The sequence below is a fragment of the Hyaena hyaena genome, unplaced genomic scaffold, assembly GCF_003009895.1.
Source record: "Hyaena hyaena isolate Hyena2069 unplaced genomic scaffold, ASM300989v1 scaffold_343, whole genome shotgun sequence".
In the NCBI taxonomy this organism is placed as follows: Eukaryota; Metazoa; Chordata; class Mammalia; order Carnivora; family Hyaenidae; genus Hyaena; species Hyaena hyaena.
Window position 1 is genome coordinate 1638847 of NW_024080975.1, and position 17053 is coordinate 1655899.

Below are 17053 nucleotides of genomic sequence, written 5' to 3' on the forward strand. Positions count from 1 at the left end.
GCGGGCCCCCCCCCCCCCCCCCCGCACCGGCCTGCAGCCTCACTGCCTGACCGCCGGCTGTGCCACCCGCTGGTGTGAATTGCCCCCCCCCGGGGTATCCTGTTTTAAGGTCGTGAGAGGACGTGACTGTAGATGTATTGAAATTAACAGAATCTGTTGGGAGAGGTCCCCGAAGGGAGAGGACGTGACCCCGCTGACCCGAAGCTGGCCCGGGGCTGTGGGAGGCCCCTCAGGCCTCAGGCCTCAGGCTCCGCCCTCCGTTCTCACGGTGGGAGCTGGATCCCAGGCCAGGCCTTGAGAGGGGCATGTGGCGCCAGACAGCGTGGACACTGCAGCGACCCCCCCTTCGCTGAGGCGCTGCCTGAACCCCAGGATGCCGGTGGGCGGGGCCCAAACCTGCTCGTCTGTCCCGCAAGACAACGGGGCTGCGAGTGCGGCGCCCCTGCTGCCCGCCCGGCTGCGGCGCTCTGCCTGCCTCTGGACCCCCCTGCTCCCCCTGCCTGCCTGGGGGCTCCCGAGGCTTCAAACTAACACAATTCATTCGCTTTGTCACCTAAACCATATGTAAAAAGCATGAACGAAGGAGCAACGTTACTGAATGTGTATTTGGAGATTGCAGTTTGGAAGGACACCCGTTGCGGAAGGGGCTCCGAACAGGCAGCGCGGAGCCAGTTCCCCCACCGGCTCTCTCGCCAGCGCTTTCTTCTCTTTTTTGGAACTGTGGTTTTGGACATCACTTTCCAACATGGTTAGGATTTAAGGGTTATGGGTTAAGGAACTCCCACTGAAGAAAAATTCTGAAAGGGGAAAAAGAAATCTAAAGGATAAATAGCTCAGAGCACAGGGGCAGGAGGACCTCCCCTCACCCCCCATTAACAAAGGAGAATCTGTCCGGTGCACATAACCATTCAAAGCCAGTGACTCTGAAATGAAACCCAAATTCCCTGAATAAGCACTTGCGTAACCAGCAAGAACCCAGATGGGCTCCTGTGTAAGACACCAGCCGCAGACTCCGAATCGCAACAAAGACGATAAAATAATCAAAAACTCAAAACCCCCAACATCAGGGGCGCCTGGGTGGCTCAGTCGGTTAAGCATCCGACTTCGGCTCAGGTCATGATCTCACAGCCTGTGGGTTCGAGCCCCGCGTCAGGCTCTGTGCTGACAGCTCAGAGCCTGGAGCTGGCTTCAGATTCAGTCTCTCCCTCTCTCTGCCCCTCCCCTGCTCACCCTCTCTCTCTCTCAAAAATAAACATTTAAAAAATTTTTTAAAAATCAACATCATTAAGTCACATCACACTATTATACATAATAAGGGCCACAGGTAAGAGTGATTTTCTTAGTAGAACAATTTATTAATAGATATGCAATAAAATACCCCCCCAAAATCTTTCCAGAAATGACAAGACAAAAAGTAAATTTGTTTTTGGTTCTCTGGCAGTTTTTTTCTTTATGTAAACAAAATATTTGAAGAAATGATAAAAAGTAACAAGTGAACCTGTAAATGCATTCTTTTTTAAATCTGACCTCAGGCAGGTGCTTGAGGTTTACACGCACAGCAGGTCTACCCGATGACTGACTTAAATGTTCACCTAAACAGAAATCAAAAGGCTTTTCCATAACTCCAATGACAAAAGCACAAAATCAGTGAATCTCAGAAGACTGTGGCCGGAGGGGAGGCTAAGGAGCCTGGGCTGCAGCCCGCGCCTGGCCGCACGCAGGCCGCCACCAGCACACGGCGCTGCTCTCCACGCGGACACAATGACACAGACGAACAGGCGCACGGAAGTTGTACTAATACAGGCACGATCGCTAAATGTTTACATATCCTTCAAGGCACGTCTCCGACTTGTGCACACGTAGCGAGCGTACCCCGCTGACCAGCCACTTAAAGACTTTTCAAAAACACACGTTACAGCCAGAGTGCTCCCCTCGTAATTCCGAGCACTGGGCGACGATGAGCACACAAAGGGAGCACATCTGTTCACAGCGGAGTGTGAGCAGAGCCGTTGCGTGCATAAAGTAGGGACGAGTGGGATTCATAATCGTATTACATCAAGAACACAGTTTCTAGGCTGTTCAACATCGTTCACACTTACTGTGTGGAATCAAGTGTGTCTCTATCGAGACTTCAAAAGAGTGACAGAACACAGGCACGCGCTTACGCGACCGATCGCATAAACAAATGATGAGAGCTGGGTCCGCTGGCTAGTAGGAGCCCAGCCATCACACAAGTCAAAAAATAAAGCGTATTTGGGGCGCCTGGGTGGCTTAGTCGGTTGGGCGTCTGACTTTCGCTTAGGTCATGATCTCGCGGTTCGTGGGTTCGAGCCCCGCGTCGGGCTCTGTGCGGACTGCCAGCTCAGAGCCTGGAGCCTGTTTCAGTCTGTGACTCCCTCTCTCTCTGACCCTCCCCTGCTCACACTGTCTCTCTCTCTCCTAGAAATAAATAAAAGATTAAAAAAAAAAATTTTAAAAAAAAAAATAAAAAAAAATAAAGCGTATTCTACTAAAAACATTACTGAGTAATACAAATGTTTAATGATCGCGGATTCCTATCTATGCACTTTGGGAATTCACTTTTGCAGTTCAGCAGGATAGGAAGTACTTAATGAGATCATGCGTAAGTATCTGTACAACAGTTTGCAGTTAGAAGATTTAATGTCTGGGAATAACTTCCTTGACTTTAGAAAGTACTTAATCTTGGTCTTCTCACCATCTTAAGTTCAGACCTTACTAATGTAAACAAGGACACACAAACCTTATTTCTAACGAACAAATAAGAGGCGGTGGCCTTTCACATGCAGTAACTAATTTATTATCTCAGGCAAGGGGCAGGAAGGAGATACTCGGAGCCGAGTACAACAATGGAGACGTCCCGGAGGCTGTCAGGTGCATTTTAACCTTATAAATCAGTATGAATAGAAGGCACTGGAAAGGCTTTCCGGGGGCTCTGCGCCGTTGTGCGCTGTGCTAACGGCAAACTTTGTAAACGACTGTGCAAAGATGGCTCTAATAATATCATGACGCTTCCTGTTTACTTCACAAGGCAATGTTCCATATATATAAATGGAGTAAATTAAGGTGTTAATATATTAAACAATTTATAAACATTTAAAATTATAGGTATCTTACAAAACAGCTCTGTGACGATAAAATTTTTGTTACAAACAAAACACAAGCATAGTACAAAAAATGACTCTTCATTAGCGTGTTAGCTGGGGGGGGCGGGGACGGAGGAAGGCTCAGACCTGAAATCTTACAGCTCCATAACATCAAAGATCCCTAATTAAACTTCACATGTATTTTTAACACTGAAATACAAAAAAAAAAAAAAAAAAAGAAAATTTCAATAATTCCCTATTTTAAGGCCACTGCAACAAGTTTCACATTGTTCATTTTTGGTGCTGTGCCCTTCAGAGTCCAAGGATGTCTGGGTTAGCTCTTCGCCCATCCCGCGCCCGAGGAGGTTCCCTGAAGGATGTGTCCCGCGGCGCCGCCCCCCCACCCCCGCCGTCACTGACGAGAGACGGGCGCCCAGCACCGCACGGCGGCAGGGGCTCGGTCGGGGCTCGGTCACGGCTGCGGCGCGTGGTCTGACTCCAAGGACGCTGGCTCTCGGGATGTGGTTGCTACGACAACGTTGTTGCCAGGACAATTCCAAGGATCACAAGCAAAACAATTACGCAAATAATAATGAACATCATTTTCTGCAAGATAAAGAAAAACATTAATTAATTTGCATAATTTGCAAGGTATCAAAGGAAAGAAATCACTAATGTCATTTCTTAAAAACTTCTCCTGGGATTTGGGAGAGTTTAAAACGCCGGGTCCCACAGGTCACAGAAAAGGGAGGGGTGGGGAAGGAAAGTTCCGGAGGCGGAGCACCGGGTGTGCGCGCGGACTTGAAGGAATTTAGTCAATCGCCACAGACGCTGGTAGAACAACAGCTGCTGGCTCGTGGCGGGAGGGGCGGGCGCTCGGCAAACCCCCTGCTGGCCCCACGATGGCGGAGAACCGCTACTCCCCGGACGCACTGCCCATCTTTTTAAAACTTTCAGTGAGTCTCTTTCCCATTTGCTGAAGAAAGCCTCACATACGGTGTGGACGCGGAGGCGAGAGGCAGGTCCGGGCGAGGCGCCCCCGCGTCTGCGGCCCCGAGCGGGCGGCAGCTCACGACGCGGTTCCGCCCTAGTTAACAGGCGTCCCCGCCGGGAGGGCAGCCTGCGTTCGGCTTCGGAGCTGGTCCCAGGTCTCCCCCGGGAACCGTCCGCGGGACACGGGAGGGAGGGCACGGAGGCACGGGCGCGCCCCCCTGCGTCTGGGAAGCCCCCCTGCGCCGCACGGGCCGCCGGCGCCCCCGTCAGCCACCGCGTGCTCCGGCGGTCAGCGTCAGGGCCCTGGGGGACTTCCGGCCAGTTACCCGGGGCCTGGGGGCGGCCTTCGGGACACCCCTCTCCACCAGGCCGCACACGAGCCTCACGCCACCTCGCGCTCCCACGGACGGCAGTTAGCACCTTGCTCGGAGCCGGCCTTCCCCTTGGGCCCCTGGGGCCTCCTTCCTTCCCGTCAGGGCCACCCCCCCCCCCCCCCCCCCCCTGTCCCGGGAGGCTGTGCTAGGGCTCACACGGCCCCTGGCAGCGGGGAGACAGCTTTGAGGAAGGAGCCATTCCCTGCCCCCCGGCCCCCCCCCCCCCCCCCAGCTCCGGGGCCTGGTCACTGCCCCCGGGGTCCCTGGGAGAACGGCCACCCAGGGCGTGAGCTGTGACTTCCAGTGCCCAGGGTGCTGCCCGCCGAAGCCCACGACAGCTGGGTTCCCGCACCCGCACCTCCAGCGTCAACAACCGTTCTTGTCCATGCGCTGCGACGGCGCGACCCCCACGCGTGCCCTTCTCCTTCGCGGGCAGCGCGCCCTGGGGCGTCAGTCCTGCTCTGAGCCGGTCGTGGTGCCACCACCTCGTAGATATAAGCCTGCCCCGCTAGGAAACGGAGCGGCAGTCCCGCCCGCGCCGCAGGGCTGTGGGGCCCACGTCACCTCCACAGAAGGCATCCGCTTGGCGCCCTGCCTGCCAGGAGGCTCCCCCCAACTACTTGCTGAGAGAATAGGTTACTTTTTCAAAAGTGTAATTAAGACGTCACTGCATTTGTATAAAAGAAATAATTGTATACTCTGGTGGGGTTTTTTTAATGTTTTATTTATTTCTGAGAGAGAGACAGCATGATCAGGGGAGGGTCAGAGAGAGAGAGACACAGAATCTGAAACAGGCTCCAGGCCTGAGCTGTCAGCACAGAGCCCGACGCCAGGCTCGAACCCACGAGCCAGCCGTGAGATCATGACCTGAGCCAAAGTCAGACGCTTAACTGACTGAGCCACCCAGGCGCCCCTGGTGTGTGTCTTATTAGTGAGGACTGTTCTATGTTTGTATTTAAAGACCTTAGGATAGGGGCGCCTGGGTGGCTTAGTCGGTTAAGCATCCGACTTTGGCTCAGGTCATGATCTCGCGGTTCGTGGGTTCGAGCCCCGCGTCGGGCTCTGTGCTGACTGCCAGCTCAGAGCCTGGAGCCTGTTTCAGTCTGTGTCTCCCTCTCTCTCTGACCCTCCCCTGCTCACGCTGTCTCTCTCTCTCTCCTAGAGATAAATAAAAATATTAAAAAAAAAAAAAAAGACCTTAGGGTAAACCAGCATCCAGGCCCAGGGCCCAGAAGAAGCCCACTGCCCCCTGAGGAACTGCCCTGAGAAGGGGTGCCTGGGGTGCTCAGTCACTTGAGCAACTGAGTCTTGATTTTGGCTCAGGTCATGATCCCACAGTGTCATGGGTTTGAGCCCCGAGTCAGGCTCTGTGCTGACAGCATTAAGCCTGTATCGGATTCTCTCTCTCCTCCCCTCTCTCTGCACCTCCCCCACTCACACTCTCTCTCTCTCTCTCAAAATAAACTTTAAAACCTGTATTCATTTAATGGTATCACCAAACATCACTTGGTTTAATCTAAGAACGAATTTTAATACTAAGCTTAACCACATTCAACCAACCATATTATGACCACTAAGAAAAATTTTAAAAATACGTATTTTTAAAGCAATTATAAAAATAGTTTTTAGGGGGCCTGGATGGCTCAGTCGGTTAAGCGTCTAACTTCAGCTCAGGTCATGATCTCGCAGTTCATGGGTTCGAGCCCCGTGTCGGGCTCTGTGCTGACAGCTCGGAGCCTGGAGCTGCTTCGTATTCTGTCTTTCCCTCTTTCTCTGCCCCTCCCCTGCTCGTGCTCTGTCTCTCTCGATCTCTCAAAAATAAATAAATGTTTTAAAAAAATCTTTTTAAAACATAGTTTTTAAATGCTATTACACCAGCAAAGAGAATCACACACATTGCTTTTTCCAGCACTGCTAGCGGGGCAGCACCAGGGAAGCCACACGCACGGGCTGTCCCAGACCGGAAAGGGGCTGGGGACCTAGCCGTGCCGGGACCGCCCTCTCCTCTACTATCTCACTTTGCAGAAATAAAGTGCCCACCAGGAGCTGGCAGCCGCTTTTGTAAGGAGAGGACGGATCCCTCAAGGCCTGCCCGTCACCGTCCGACAGCGGGCACGTCAGGACGGTCGGAGCTCCTGGGCCACGGCCGGCTTCCCCAGGCACGCGAGGAGGGCGCTCCCACACAAGGAGGGAAACACCAGCGTACCGGAGTCTGGAGACAGGGGACAGTCAAACGGTGAACAAAATAAAGTCACTTTCAGAAACGACGGAGGTCTTCTCTACCAGGGACCCGGTCTCTCACAGGCCCGGCACCGGTGTTCACGTCAGGAAGGAGGTGTCGGAAAACGAATGAGACACCGGCTCATGGAACCCGGGGAGATGGAGGATTTTCACCCCCCGGACTTTTCCAGAAAACTCCAGTTCCCTTCCCTCCGACCCACAGTCACACCACAGGTGGGGAGGTCCCAGAAAGCAATTATTCCAAAAGCCAAAACCTAAAGGTGCGTTAACCCACTAAGTGCCAGCTAACGGAGAGGGCGCCTCCAGGCCGTGGCCACGACATCCAATATGAGCAGGGGGCTGGGGGGGGTGGTGCGATCGCCCAGGAGGCTGCGAGGAGCAGGAGGAGGGGGTCCCCGGGTAAAGACCCCCCCCTACCCGATCACTCTCCGCGCGCCGCGCTGGGCACATGCAGGGCCGGGCGACCGCTGGCCTGGCTCCGCTCGGCTCGCGGGCAGCTGTTGCTTGTAGGTGGGTGAGAACAGGGCCAGCAGCAGTTACCTCATTGGGACAGTTAATAAGTACATTAGTTGATTAGTTACTTACTGCCTTGCTGGCAGGGGACACGCACACGGACGTTATCCACACCGTCATTTGCCGACCGATAAACCAATAATTAGAGCAATTATGGCAACCACAACCACTGACACAGCCACAATTATCCACTTTTTCTGTCAAAGAAAAGCAAGCTGGTTACATCACAGTAATTTCATATCGCCACATTAGAAGGCATCATTCAGTGAAAATAAACCCACGGGAATCTCTTAACATGTAAGTTACAGGGCATCTAATTAATTGTTTAGCAGTTTTTAGTTCTTAAAAAGGGTGGTTTTTACTTGAATAAGGTTAGGCCACTTGGAGACGGACGGTTCTAGAACCCTCAGGACAGCAGGGTCCCCTGTGCGGCAAGTCCGAGGGGCTGAGGCCTCCCACGCGCACAGCCGCGGGCCGGCTTGGTGAGCTAAGAAATCAGAGGTTCCCGCCCTCTTTGGCCCCTTGTTTGCTCGCTGTTGGCAGGGACGTCCTTCACCGCAGCCGCCAGGCCACAGAGGCCGGATCACCCGCCCGGGGAGGGACAGCCACCACGTGAGCGGGGACAGGGCGGCGTCTGGGAGCAGGTGACGAGCTCAAGTAGGCGCCGTGGGTTCTCTGTCGGGTGTTTACGGACACATGGGACAACCGTCCCCGTAGCTTAGGGTGGAGACGGTCACCTCGGTCACCTCACCGTCTGTTCAAAGCAGTCGACTCTTCCCTCAAGTTCTCGCTGCCCCGCCCCGCTGGTTGGGTCACGAGAAGGGAAGGGAGCCACCCTTGGCTAAGGACTCTGTCACCAAGTCCCCGCGGACCTGGGGGGACGGGGAGACCTTCCTGTGTGCGCCCCATCCCCTCATGTCCCTCAGGAGCCGCTGAAGCAGCGGGGACACATGACGCCAGCAGCCCCGCCTCGCATCTCAGAGTGACAAGCAGCTGCACCCCGGGAAAAGCAGGGGCTCCGCCAGCCGCGCAGACCCACGCGTGCCTCCTGTCTGATGCCCGCGTTCAGCCCGCACGGCTCGCTCTACGCACGAACCCTCGCCCCTCCTCTCCCCCCGGGACCTGGAACCGCCTCTCAGAAGGGCCTCCGCGGGCAGCGCAGGGGACCCCGCCGGACGGGCACTGGGCAGGCAGCCCCGGGAAGGCACGTGAGCCGCACGGCCCTCTCTCGGGACGGGGGCCCAGCTGGGGGCTCAGTGTCAACCTTCCGCACTGGGGGGACAAGGACACCCGGGAACTGCGGGGAGAGTTCTCTTTCCTGGAGTCAGGACTTAAGTTTGTCATTTCATCGTGTTCTTACGAGGGCTCCGCTCACACGCACAGTCAGGACTCAGGTACAGACACGACGACTCCCAAAGCCCGAGTGGGGCCGCTGCAGGGGCTCCAGGGGCCTTAGGTCTGGTCTCAGGAATGTTCTTCCTCCAGACCCGACCTGTAGCCAGGACCCCAAGGAGAGAATTGAGTGTTCACTGCACAAAATGTGCACCGACAACTTTGAGAACGTCCAAGCCTGTTAGCTTTATGCCTCCCGCCAGCTGATGGCCCACAACATGGGAGCTGCAGAGAGACGGGGGGGGAGGCCAGGCTGGTGGCTTTTTTCATTTTTATAATGAAATAAAAACTTAAGAAATCATTTATCTCTTTGGATGCCTATCAGGTTGGGTCACATCAATAAAGAGAAATAGAAAAATGTGCTTTCATTCTTAAAAACCAAACTCACCCTTCTAGCTTTGCTGTGATATTTAATCGCCTTTTTCGTTTCTTCTTTAGCGTGTTCTATGTAGTCCGTGGCATTCATGACATTTTTTTCTATGTTGTTGATCATTTCACCCTAGAAACAAAAAGTGTCAGACTTAGAGGGTGTTTTCCCATGACTCGCCCACCTTCAGGCCGCCACAGCACCGACGACATCCTGACCCAAACATGACGTGCACATGACGGACACAAATGTTTTCCATGTTATGAAAACATGAGAACATTATAAACGTGCTGATGCGATGTGATCAAGATGTACTTTACACTTTACAAGCGTGAACAGGATGAGACGGACGGGCCACAACAGAGCACATTCTGAGGCCTGCTTTCCTCTGGCGCCTCATGGCAGTGGGCACACGCAGGGACGGGCACAGCCAGGGATGGGCAGCCACCTCAAGGCAAGACCCACCTCGTATTATTCCCACACATGCCATTTACAGTGACGCCCTTCCCAGTGTGGAGGACCTCGTGGGGGACTGTTTAAAACATCGGTCTGTTGGACGTTAAGTTCGCCAAGTGAAGGAAACCCGCGGCCCAAGGCGGACGCAGGGCGGTGAGGGGAGGGGAGACCGTACCTGACTCTCTGTCCACGGCAGACACGCTCTGCGGCAGTGACAGCGCAGCATTTGGAGAACGACGCATAATTAACTCACACGCTCACAAGCTCAAGCTTATTAGTGGTTTTGACTCTACACATAGTTTGAATTAGACGAGTCAATATAGTGCATGACTAACAGACTTCTAAAGGGAAATGATGAAACAAAGCTGAGAATATGGCCATTTTTCTAATGGACCTTAACACAATATACTTGGTGGAAAGCCTTTATAATTCAGATCTAGGGGCGCCTGGGTAACTCAGTGGGTTAAGCGTCCGACTTCGGCTCAGGTCATGATCTCATGGTTCATGGGTTCGAGCCCCGCTTCGGGCTCTGTGCTGACAGCTCAGAGCCTAGAGCCTGTTTCAGATTCTGTGTCTCCCTCTCTCTCTGACCCTCCCCTGATCATGCTGTCTCTCTCTCTCTCAGAAATAAAAACATTTAAAAAAAATTATTTTAAAGATCTAAAGCACTCTAAGATCTTTCGAAATTACAGAAACATTGCGGGGCCCGTACGGCCTAGACTCTCCTTCGCTCCTTGGCAACACTTCCTGAAAAGAAGCTGGCAGAAACAACACTGCTTGTGTGGGATCGGCAAGGCCCCCCCAGGCCAGAGGGGGAGGCTGCGCGTGGCTGTTCTTTCCCCTGCCGATCGCACGGGCCCTGAGCGTTTCAAGTAGTTTATGACAAGCGTCCTCCAAATAAACAGTGTTCCTCAGGGCAGCGACCCACGTGGAGAGAGAACCGCACACGACGGTTTCCCATCCTCCTCATACGCTCCGGGGAACAGGCCAGCTGGGTGCTGAGCTTCTCCCGGGCGGCTCCTGCTGCGCGTCCGAAACCAGCCTGCCAGTGAGTGAGGACAATCTACCCACAGAGTCTGACGTGGGTGCTCCTAGGGCACAGGCGTCAGCCGAACCCTGAGCCCCGACTCAGTGAGCAGCCGCGGGCAAGTGGCAGGGGGGCTGCTGGGGAGTCAGGGAGCCAGAACACACGCATCCGCACACCTAACGGGAACACATGTGGTTTACGCTGAATTTCATGTTTGTTAAGAACCATCTACACTTCTGTTCTCTTGTGGGGGAGCCTTCGCAGCCTGGGGTCGCGTGCCCTGCCCGCCCGCGGGGAGCACAGGCTCCTCTCTGTGCCGCGGACGACGCCCCCCGGGCCTACTCTTCTAAAGATTTTTAAAACGTTCCTCCCAATTATTGTCCCACTGCGGGCTCCTTGCAGAGAACTTGAAAATACGTGTGTTTTAGAGAAGAAAATGAAGTCCCCACGGACCCACTGTTACCGTGCTATCTGGTGTATCTCCTTCCTTCTGCACACTATTCTAGAGAGCCCAGTTCACCCGCACACATACACATGCGTGTGTCACACAAAATAAGATCTTGTGGCTCCGTCTCCATGAGAACTCCAGCACAATACTTGCACATTTGACTAAAAATCTCCCTGAAGGAGCCTGCTGCCCATGGGCCCCTGGGAGCTGTCGCGTGGGCATACGGGTACTGTAAGCGCGCCAGGCTCTCGCTGCTGGAAGGGTAAGCTGTTTCCAGCATTTCTGTCCTACGAGAACACTGCACTCGGTCCCTGAATGGTGACAGTGGGTCCACACTGATGGCTTTATCGGGTACCCCGGAATCTGCCACATCACGCAGGGCAGGCGTCTGTCCCGGAGAAGGGAAAACGTGAGCTACCTGGGTCTCGACGAACATGGCCATGTCCGTGAACATCTCGTGCAGCTCGCGGATGCTGGTCTCCAGCTTCATGATGTCCTTGTGACGGGACTCAATTTCATTGAGAGCTTGTCTAGTAATCTGTGAATCTGATATGATCTTGGAGAAAGAAACACAAAAGAGAAAGAGCATGAACTCCGGCGGCTCTGCAAGCGAAAGCGCACACACGCACGGACAGGCCCCAGCCTCCGGACACTCACGTCTGCGGTGAAGACGGAAGGGCTCCCGCTCTCCAGCATCTCTTCCAGCTCGTCGTCGGTCGTGGTTCTTCCAGCTGCGGGAGGAGCACGAGCCCCACTCAGAACGAGCGACGGAGCCGTGACCCTGCGGGGGCGCCTGGGGGGGCGCCATGGGTCGAGCGTCCGGCTCCGGCTCAGGTCATGACCTCACGGTTCGTGGGTTCGAGCCCCGCATCAGGCTCTGTGCTGACAGCTCGGAGCTTGGAACCTGCTTCGGGTTCTGTGTCTCCCTCTCTCTCTGACCCTTCCCCACTCGTTCTGTCTGCCTCTCTGTCTGTCTCTAAGATAAACATTAAATTTTTTTAAATGATTTTTTTCAACCATACGTTGGCAACTAAATCTGAGTTAATTTTTTTTAAATTTATTTTGAGAGGGGTGGGGCAGAGAGAGAGGGAGAGAGAATCCCAAGCAGGCTCTGAGTTGTTAGCACAGAGCTGGACGCACAAACTGTGAGATCATGACCTGAGCCAAATTAAGAGTCAGACGCTTAATCGACTGAGCCTCCTCGGTGCCCCACTTATTGAAATTTCTAAGCAACACTGTTTTAACCTTTAAAAAAATTTTTTTTAATGTTTATTTATTTTTGAGAGAGAGAAAGAGCAGGGGAGGGGCAGAGAGAGGGGAAGATGCAGAATCTGAAACAGGCTCCAGGCTCTGAGCTGTCAGCACAGAGCTTGCACAGGGCTCGAACCCACGAACCACGAGATCATGATCTGAGCCAAAGTCGGATGCTTAACCAACAGAGCAACCCAGGCGCCCCTGTTCTAAGCTTTCAAATATACTTTTTTAGGTGTTAATGATGAGAAAAATTAACATAAGATTAAGAAGCAGGAAGAATTCGAAAGGTCTCATAAAAAACCTTATAATTAGAATGAATAAAAAAGTCTAATTTTAGTATGAATGAGAAACAACTATAAAAAGGGCGCGGACATGTGATTTTTCGGCACATTGGTTTTCGTAAAAGTCTAACTCTGGCTTATGGAAAGAGGATTTCAACATATGTTATCACCTTATATTAGAGGATCATAAATAAAGACCGAGTATTAGAATCAGATGCTTTAATAGCTGCTATGTTTTGATTATTAGTATTTTTCCTTGAGTTAAGTGTATTAATATTCTCTACAAAATATAGTCACAGGTTTTGGGAAAAATCTGGTTGATAATAGTTATCTTTTACAATTTGTGTCTCACATAAAAAAAGTTAAATGAGTAAACATCATCCTGATTAAAGGGGCCACAGCAGCATTCACCCTCTGGCCCTAAGTGGGAACAGCCAAATGCCCACCACGTGAGGAGCAGACCCACGCGGTCCACGCACACGACACAACACAAGTCAGCCAGAGAGGAGGAGGCGCCGACACGGTCAGCCTGGCCGAGCCCTGAAAAGCCTGTTATGTGAAGGAGGCCAGGTCCCAAAGACCACAGGCTGCGTGATTCCGTTCGCAGGAAGTGTCCGAAACGGGCAAACTTGTGGAGGCCGGTGGCTGTCTAGGGGCCCGGGGGGAGGCACAGGGCAGGCCGGTGACGGGGCACGGCTCCTCTCCGGGTGACAGCGATGTTCCAAACTGGACTGCGCGGACGCGAAAACCGCAGACCTGCACGCTCTGGAAACCACTCCCAGGACACGCTGACTGGCTCCCAATAAATCGGTGAGATGCCACTGAATGAGGGTCATGTTCACAGCTGTTCTGGGCTCCCCAAGTCGCCGGAGAGACGCGCCCAGCCCTGGGGGAAGCCACACCCGTCGTGAGGCCATCATGAGGCCGAGTCGCGGCCGAGGAGCCCCGGTCTTCTCTAATGGGAAGCAGAGAGCAAGCAGGCCCGACCTTTATGCAGTCGGCAAACTGCCTTCTGTCCGGAGGAAGCAAAGCTCCATCGTCCAAGGCGGACAACGGCCGGCCAGCTGTGCAGACGACCTTGAAAGACCGTCTGGGGCAAAGGGCAGTCAGTGTGAGGCCACAGAGACCGTCTCCCAAGGTGGGGCCGGGAGGGCTGGGGCAAGGGGAACACCTGAGCAAATAGTGGCTGGAAGTTTCCCAAATCTGATTAACACCCTAAAAGTAATGCTAGTTAGAAATAAACGCAGGGGCGCCTGGGGGGCTCCGTCGGTTAAGCCTCCGACTCTTGATTTCAGCTCAGGTCACGATCTCACGGTTGGTGAGTTCAAGCCCCACGTGGGGCTCTGCACTGACAGTGTGGAGCCTGCTTGGGACTCTCTCTCTCTCTACCTCTTCTCTCTCCCCTGTTCACACCCACATGCATGGTCTCTCTCTCTCTCTCTCTCTCTGAAAAATAAAATAAACATTAAAAAAAGAAAAGAAAGTACTTGAAACCCACTCACCAAGAATTTCCTGAGGGATGTAAATAAAGGAAACATTTTGTGATTCGAGGAACAGGAAGCCGTGAAAAGGCTTTAGGCCCCGCAAGGCGGGCAACAGCACTTTCCCCTCAGACCCTAAGTCCGTGTGTAACAAAGGCAGCCCTTCCGCGCACTCACTGATCTCTAGCTGCCGCTGGATGCGCCCTTTGCTTCGCTCCCGGAACAGAGTCTGCGCCTCGTTGTACTGCGTCATGACCTCCACAAACTTCCGGGACAGAACCGAATGCTAGTAACACGGAAACACGTGATTAATACACGACGCTCATTTCTCCTGCCGTAAGTGCGGCACGGAAACCACGCCGGCCCTTCAGCTGGACACGACGGGGGCGGCAGGCAGCTCCAGACGAGTCACCCGGCGTGGCGCTCACAACACCCCCGTTCACAGAGGGGACACCTCCCGCTGGGCGGACGTGGCCCGGACCCCAGTGTGGGCACCGCAGACCCCTCCCCCCGACCCCGCAGGGCTCGGGAAATGCAGATAGGGCGCCACGCGGGCCTGCAGACTGGAGCCGGCCACCGGACTGAGTACAGCTTCTCTTCGCGATAAGGATTCACGTGACATACGAACAACTATTCTGGATCTGAAAGGGAGTCAAGAGGCCTGCGCTTCACGAGGCCAACGGCCAAACCTGGGTTCGTCGTATCCGGAGATCCACGGAGGTCCGCTCCCCACTCTCATCTTGATCAAAACTCTGCTCGATAGCTGGAAATGAACAGGAAAAGGGGCACCTTTAAAACTAAAACCTGGAAGTTTCTCAAGCCAAGCCTCAAACTGCTTTTCAATTCCACATAAACGCATCTTGGCAGTAATCGCCCATTGTCGATAATATCACAAAATAAAACCAGGTGTTCTGGGGGCGCCTGGTGGCTCAGTCGGTTAAGTGCCCGACTTCGGCTCAGGTCATAACCTCACGGTTCCAGCCCCGCGTCAGGCACTGTGCTGCCAGCTCACAGCCTGGAGCCTGTTTCAGATCTTGTATCTCCCTCTCTCTCTGAACCTCCCCTGCTCAGGCTCTCTCTCTCTCTCTCTCAGAAATAAATAAAACATTTAAAAAATTAAAAAAAAAAAACACACAGGTGTTTTGTCTTGACATTTAAAAGAAAAACAAACAAAACTCTTGACCCTGGTCGAGTTTGGAGAAGTTAACCATCTACCGACAGGAAACACCAAGGATCGTGGTGACATCAGCTTTAAAAGCCTGAAATGTAGCAGATTCTGACGGACAAACGTCCTGGTCTCTCCAGCCAAGAGAGACCACTCCAGGAAAAGATGGAAGGAGAATCTGAGTTTTAAAGACTTCAAGTGACATGTCACCAATCACAGGGTAGCATCCTTACTTGGGACCCAATTCAAACACAAAGAAATTGAAAGATCACTGGGGAAGCACCCATCCTGATGGCTGTTCCACAATGAACCGTGATGATTTGACCTCGATATAATCCCGGCGCCGTGGTTGTACTTTGGGGTGAAAATCCTTCTGTTTTCAAATACACTGAAATCCACGCCGATGAAGCCACCGTCCGGACTGGCTTCCAGCCACCTGGCACGTGGGAGCCCCTAAGCCCCCGAGGGGTGCACCGCTGAAGGTGTGAATGGCGGCTGCTGCGGCCACCTCCCGGCTTCCACCAAGTTCTTTCCTATCTGCGCAGACTTCCTGGATCTGCTGCTCCTTTGTAACAATTAAATACAACGTGTCTTTCCAGCCCCCCTCCCCCTCCCCGCAGCTTCTTGGAGCTGAATTCCCTGCACCACAGAAGCGAAACTCCGCGCACTTAATGTTCAACAGAACCGAAAAGTAAAGGATTTAAGAAAAACCAGCGATTCGTAGGAAAGACTATTCACCTTCTCAAATATCTGCAATTTGGCTGAACATGTCATAAAGACCTGCCTCTATAAGAGGCTAACAACTTATCAGCAGATGCTTAACCTTGTGGAATGTTCGTGCTCTGTCCTAAATTCGCAGATTAACAGCCATTAGCTCTAGCTCCTCATTCTCTGTTCTTACAGCGGTAGGTTAAGAATTCTAGAATACTGAATAACTTAAAAGACTTGCTATTCCAAACACATACAGATAATTTAAAGTGCTCACAATCTGGACTTTTAAAAATGTCAGAGAATAAAAGCTGATGAAGGAAATAAAGATGACCCACGTGCTCCCATCAGTGGTTAAACACAGACAAAGCTTTAAACTCACACTTCAACTTGGCTCGGATTTTATTAGCAGTTTTCTTGATTTCTTTGTTCAAATCTTCAAGCTCTTCTTTTATTTCTTAAAAAAAAAAAAAAGACATCTGAGCTATAATATCCAACATCAGTAATGTCCACTAAACTTATAAACGGAACATTATTCTTGGTAAATGTTTGAGTGTTTTGTTTCTTAAGAGAAAGTACTGATCTCGCCAGGGGTTCTCAAAGGCCTCAGGGCCTCAGGGCAGGCGGGAGCTTGGTAGAAATGTGCCTTCCCCTGCCCCGGCCCGCCCCGCAACTCTGCCACCTGCGGCGGGACCTAGCAAGCCCCCAGGTGCCTGTGATGTGCACCTATACTTGAGAAGAGCTGGTTGCAGCAATTAATTGGTGATATAATTCACTGGATCCATCACTAACACCTAGACCTAAGAAAGAAAAGAAAAATTAACCATATTCTGGAAAAAAATTCTCCCATACGCCCGAACTCTCATGTGCTCTCCTCTACTGGAGCAGAGCGAGCCCCCCAGGGGAGTGCGGGTGGCTGCGCTGGGTCTGGGCAGGCAGAGCCAGGGCCCGAGTCTGCAGCAAAGTCACACAGGGCAGGATGCGTGCAGGTGTGTGGCCCAGCTGGGGACAGGGACAGCTGTGAACCACAGGGCAGGCGCAGAAGTCTCCATCAGTGAGGACAGAGCCGGGTGGACCAGAGCCCTGCAGCCCGCTGGTGCTCCCGGGAGCACGGCCCTCACTGGATGAGAAAGCCCCTGGCTGTCCCAGGACGGGGAGACCCGGGGCTCCCTGCTCACACAGGCAGGCGGGGGCTCAGGCACCAGTGAGAGACAAAAGAGGGGCACTGTTAGTCACAGAAGCGGCCGCA

General features: G+C 53.0%; 1 protein-coding gene across 2 annotated transcripts in view; it reads right to left on the bottom strand.

The window, feature by feature from the left end:
- Positions 1–2495: 2495 nt before the first annotated feature.
- Positions 2496–17053, bottom strand: part of STX2 (syntaxin 2) — a 35001-nt gene continuing 20443 nt past the window's right edge. Inside the window, exons 4-11 of one of the 2 annotated variants that reach the window (XM_039249580.1) lie at positions 16187–16261; positions 14621–14694; positions 14109–14217; positions 11573–11646; positions 11334–11471; positions 9006–9116; positions 7298–7422; positions 3624–3710 (exon numbers count right to left, since the gene is read on the bottom strand). In XM_039249580.1, the coding sequence (XP_039105511.1) occupies positions 7342–7422; positions 9006–9116; positions 11334–11471; positions 11573–11646; positions 14109–14217; positions 14621–14694; positions 16187–16261 (662 nt within the window). In that variant the 3' untranslated portion in view covers positions 3624–3710; positions 7298–7341. Of the gene's footprint in view, positions 3711–7297; positions 7423–9005; positions 9117–11333; positions 11472–11572; positions 11647–14108; positions 14218–14620; positions 14695–16186; positions 16262–17053 lie in introns of both variants that reach the window. The other variant, XM_039249581.1, reaches the window with a different exon arrangement.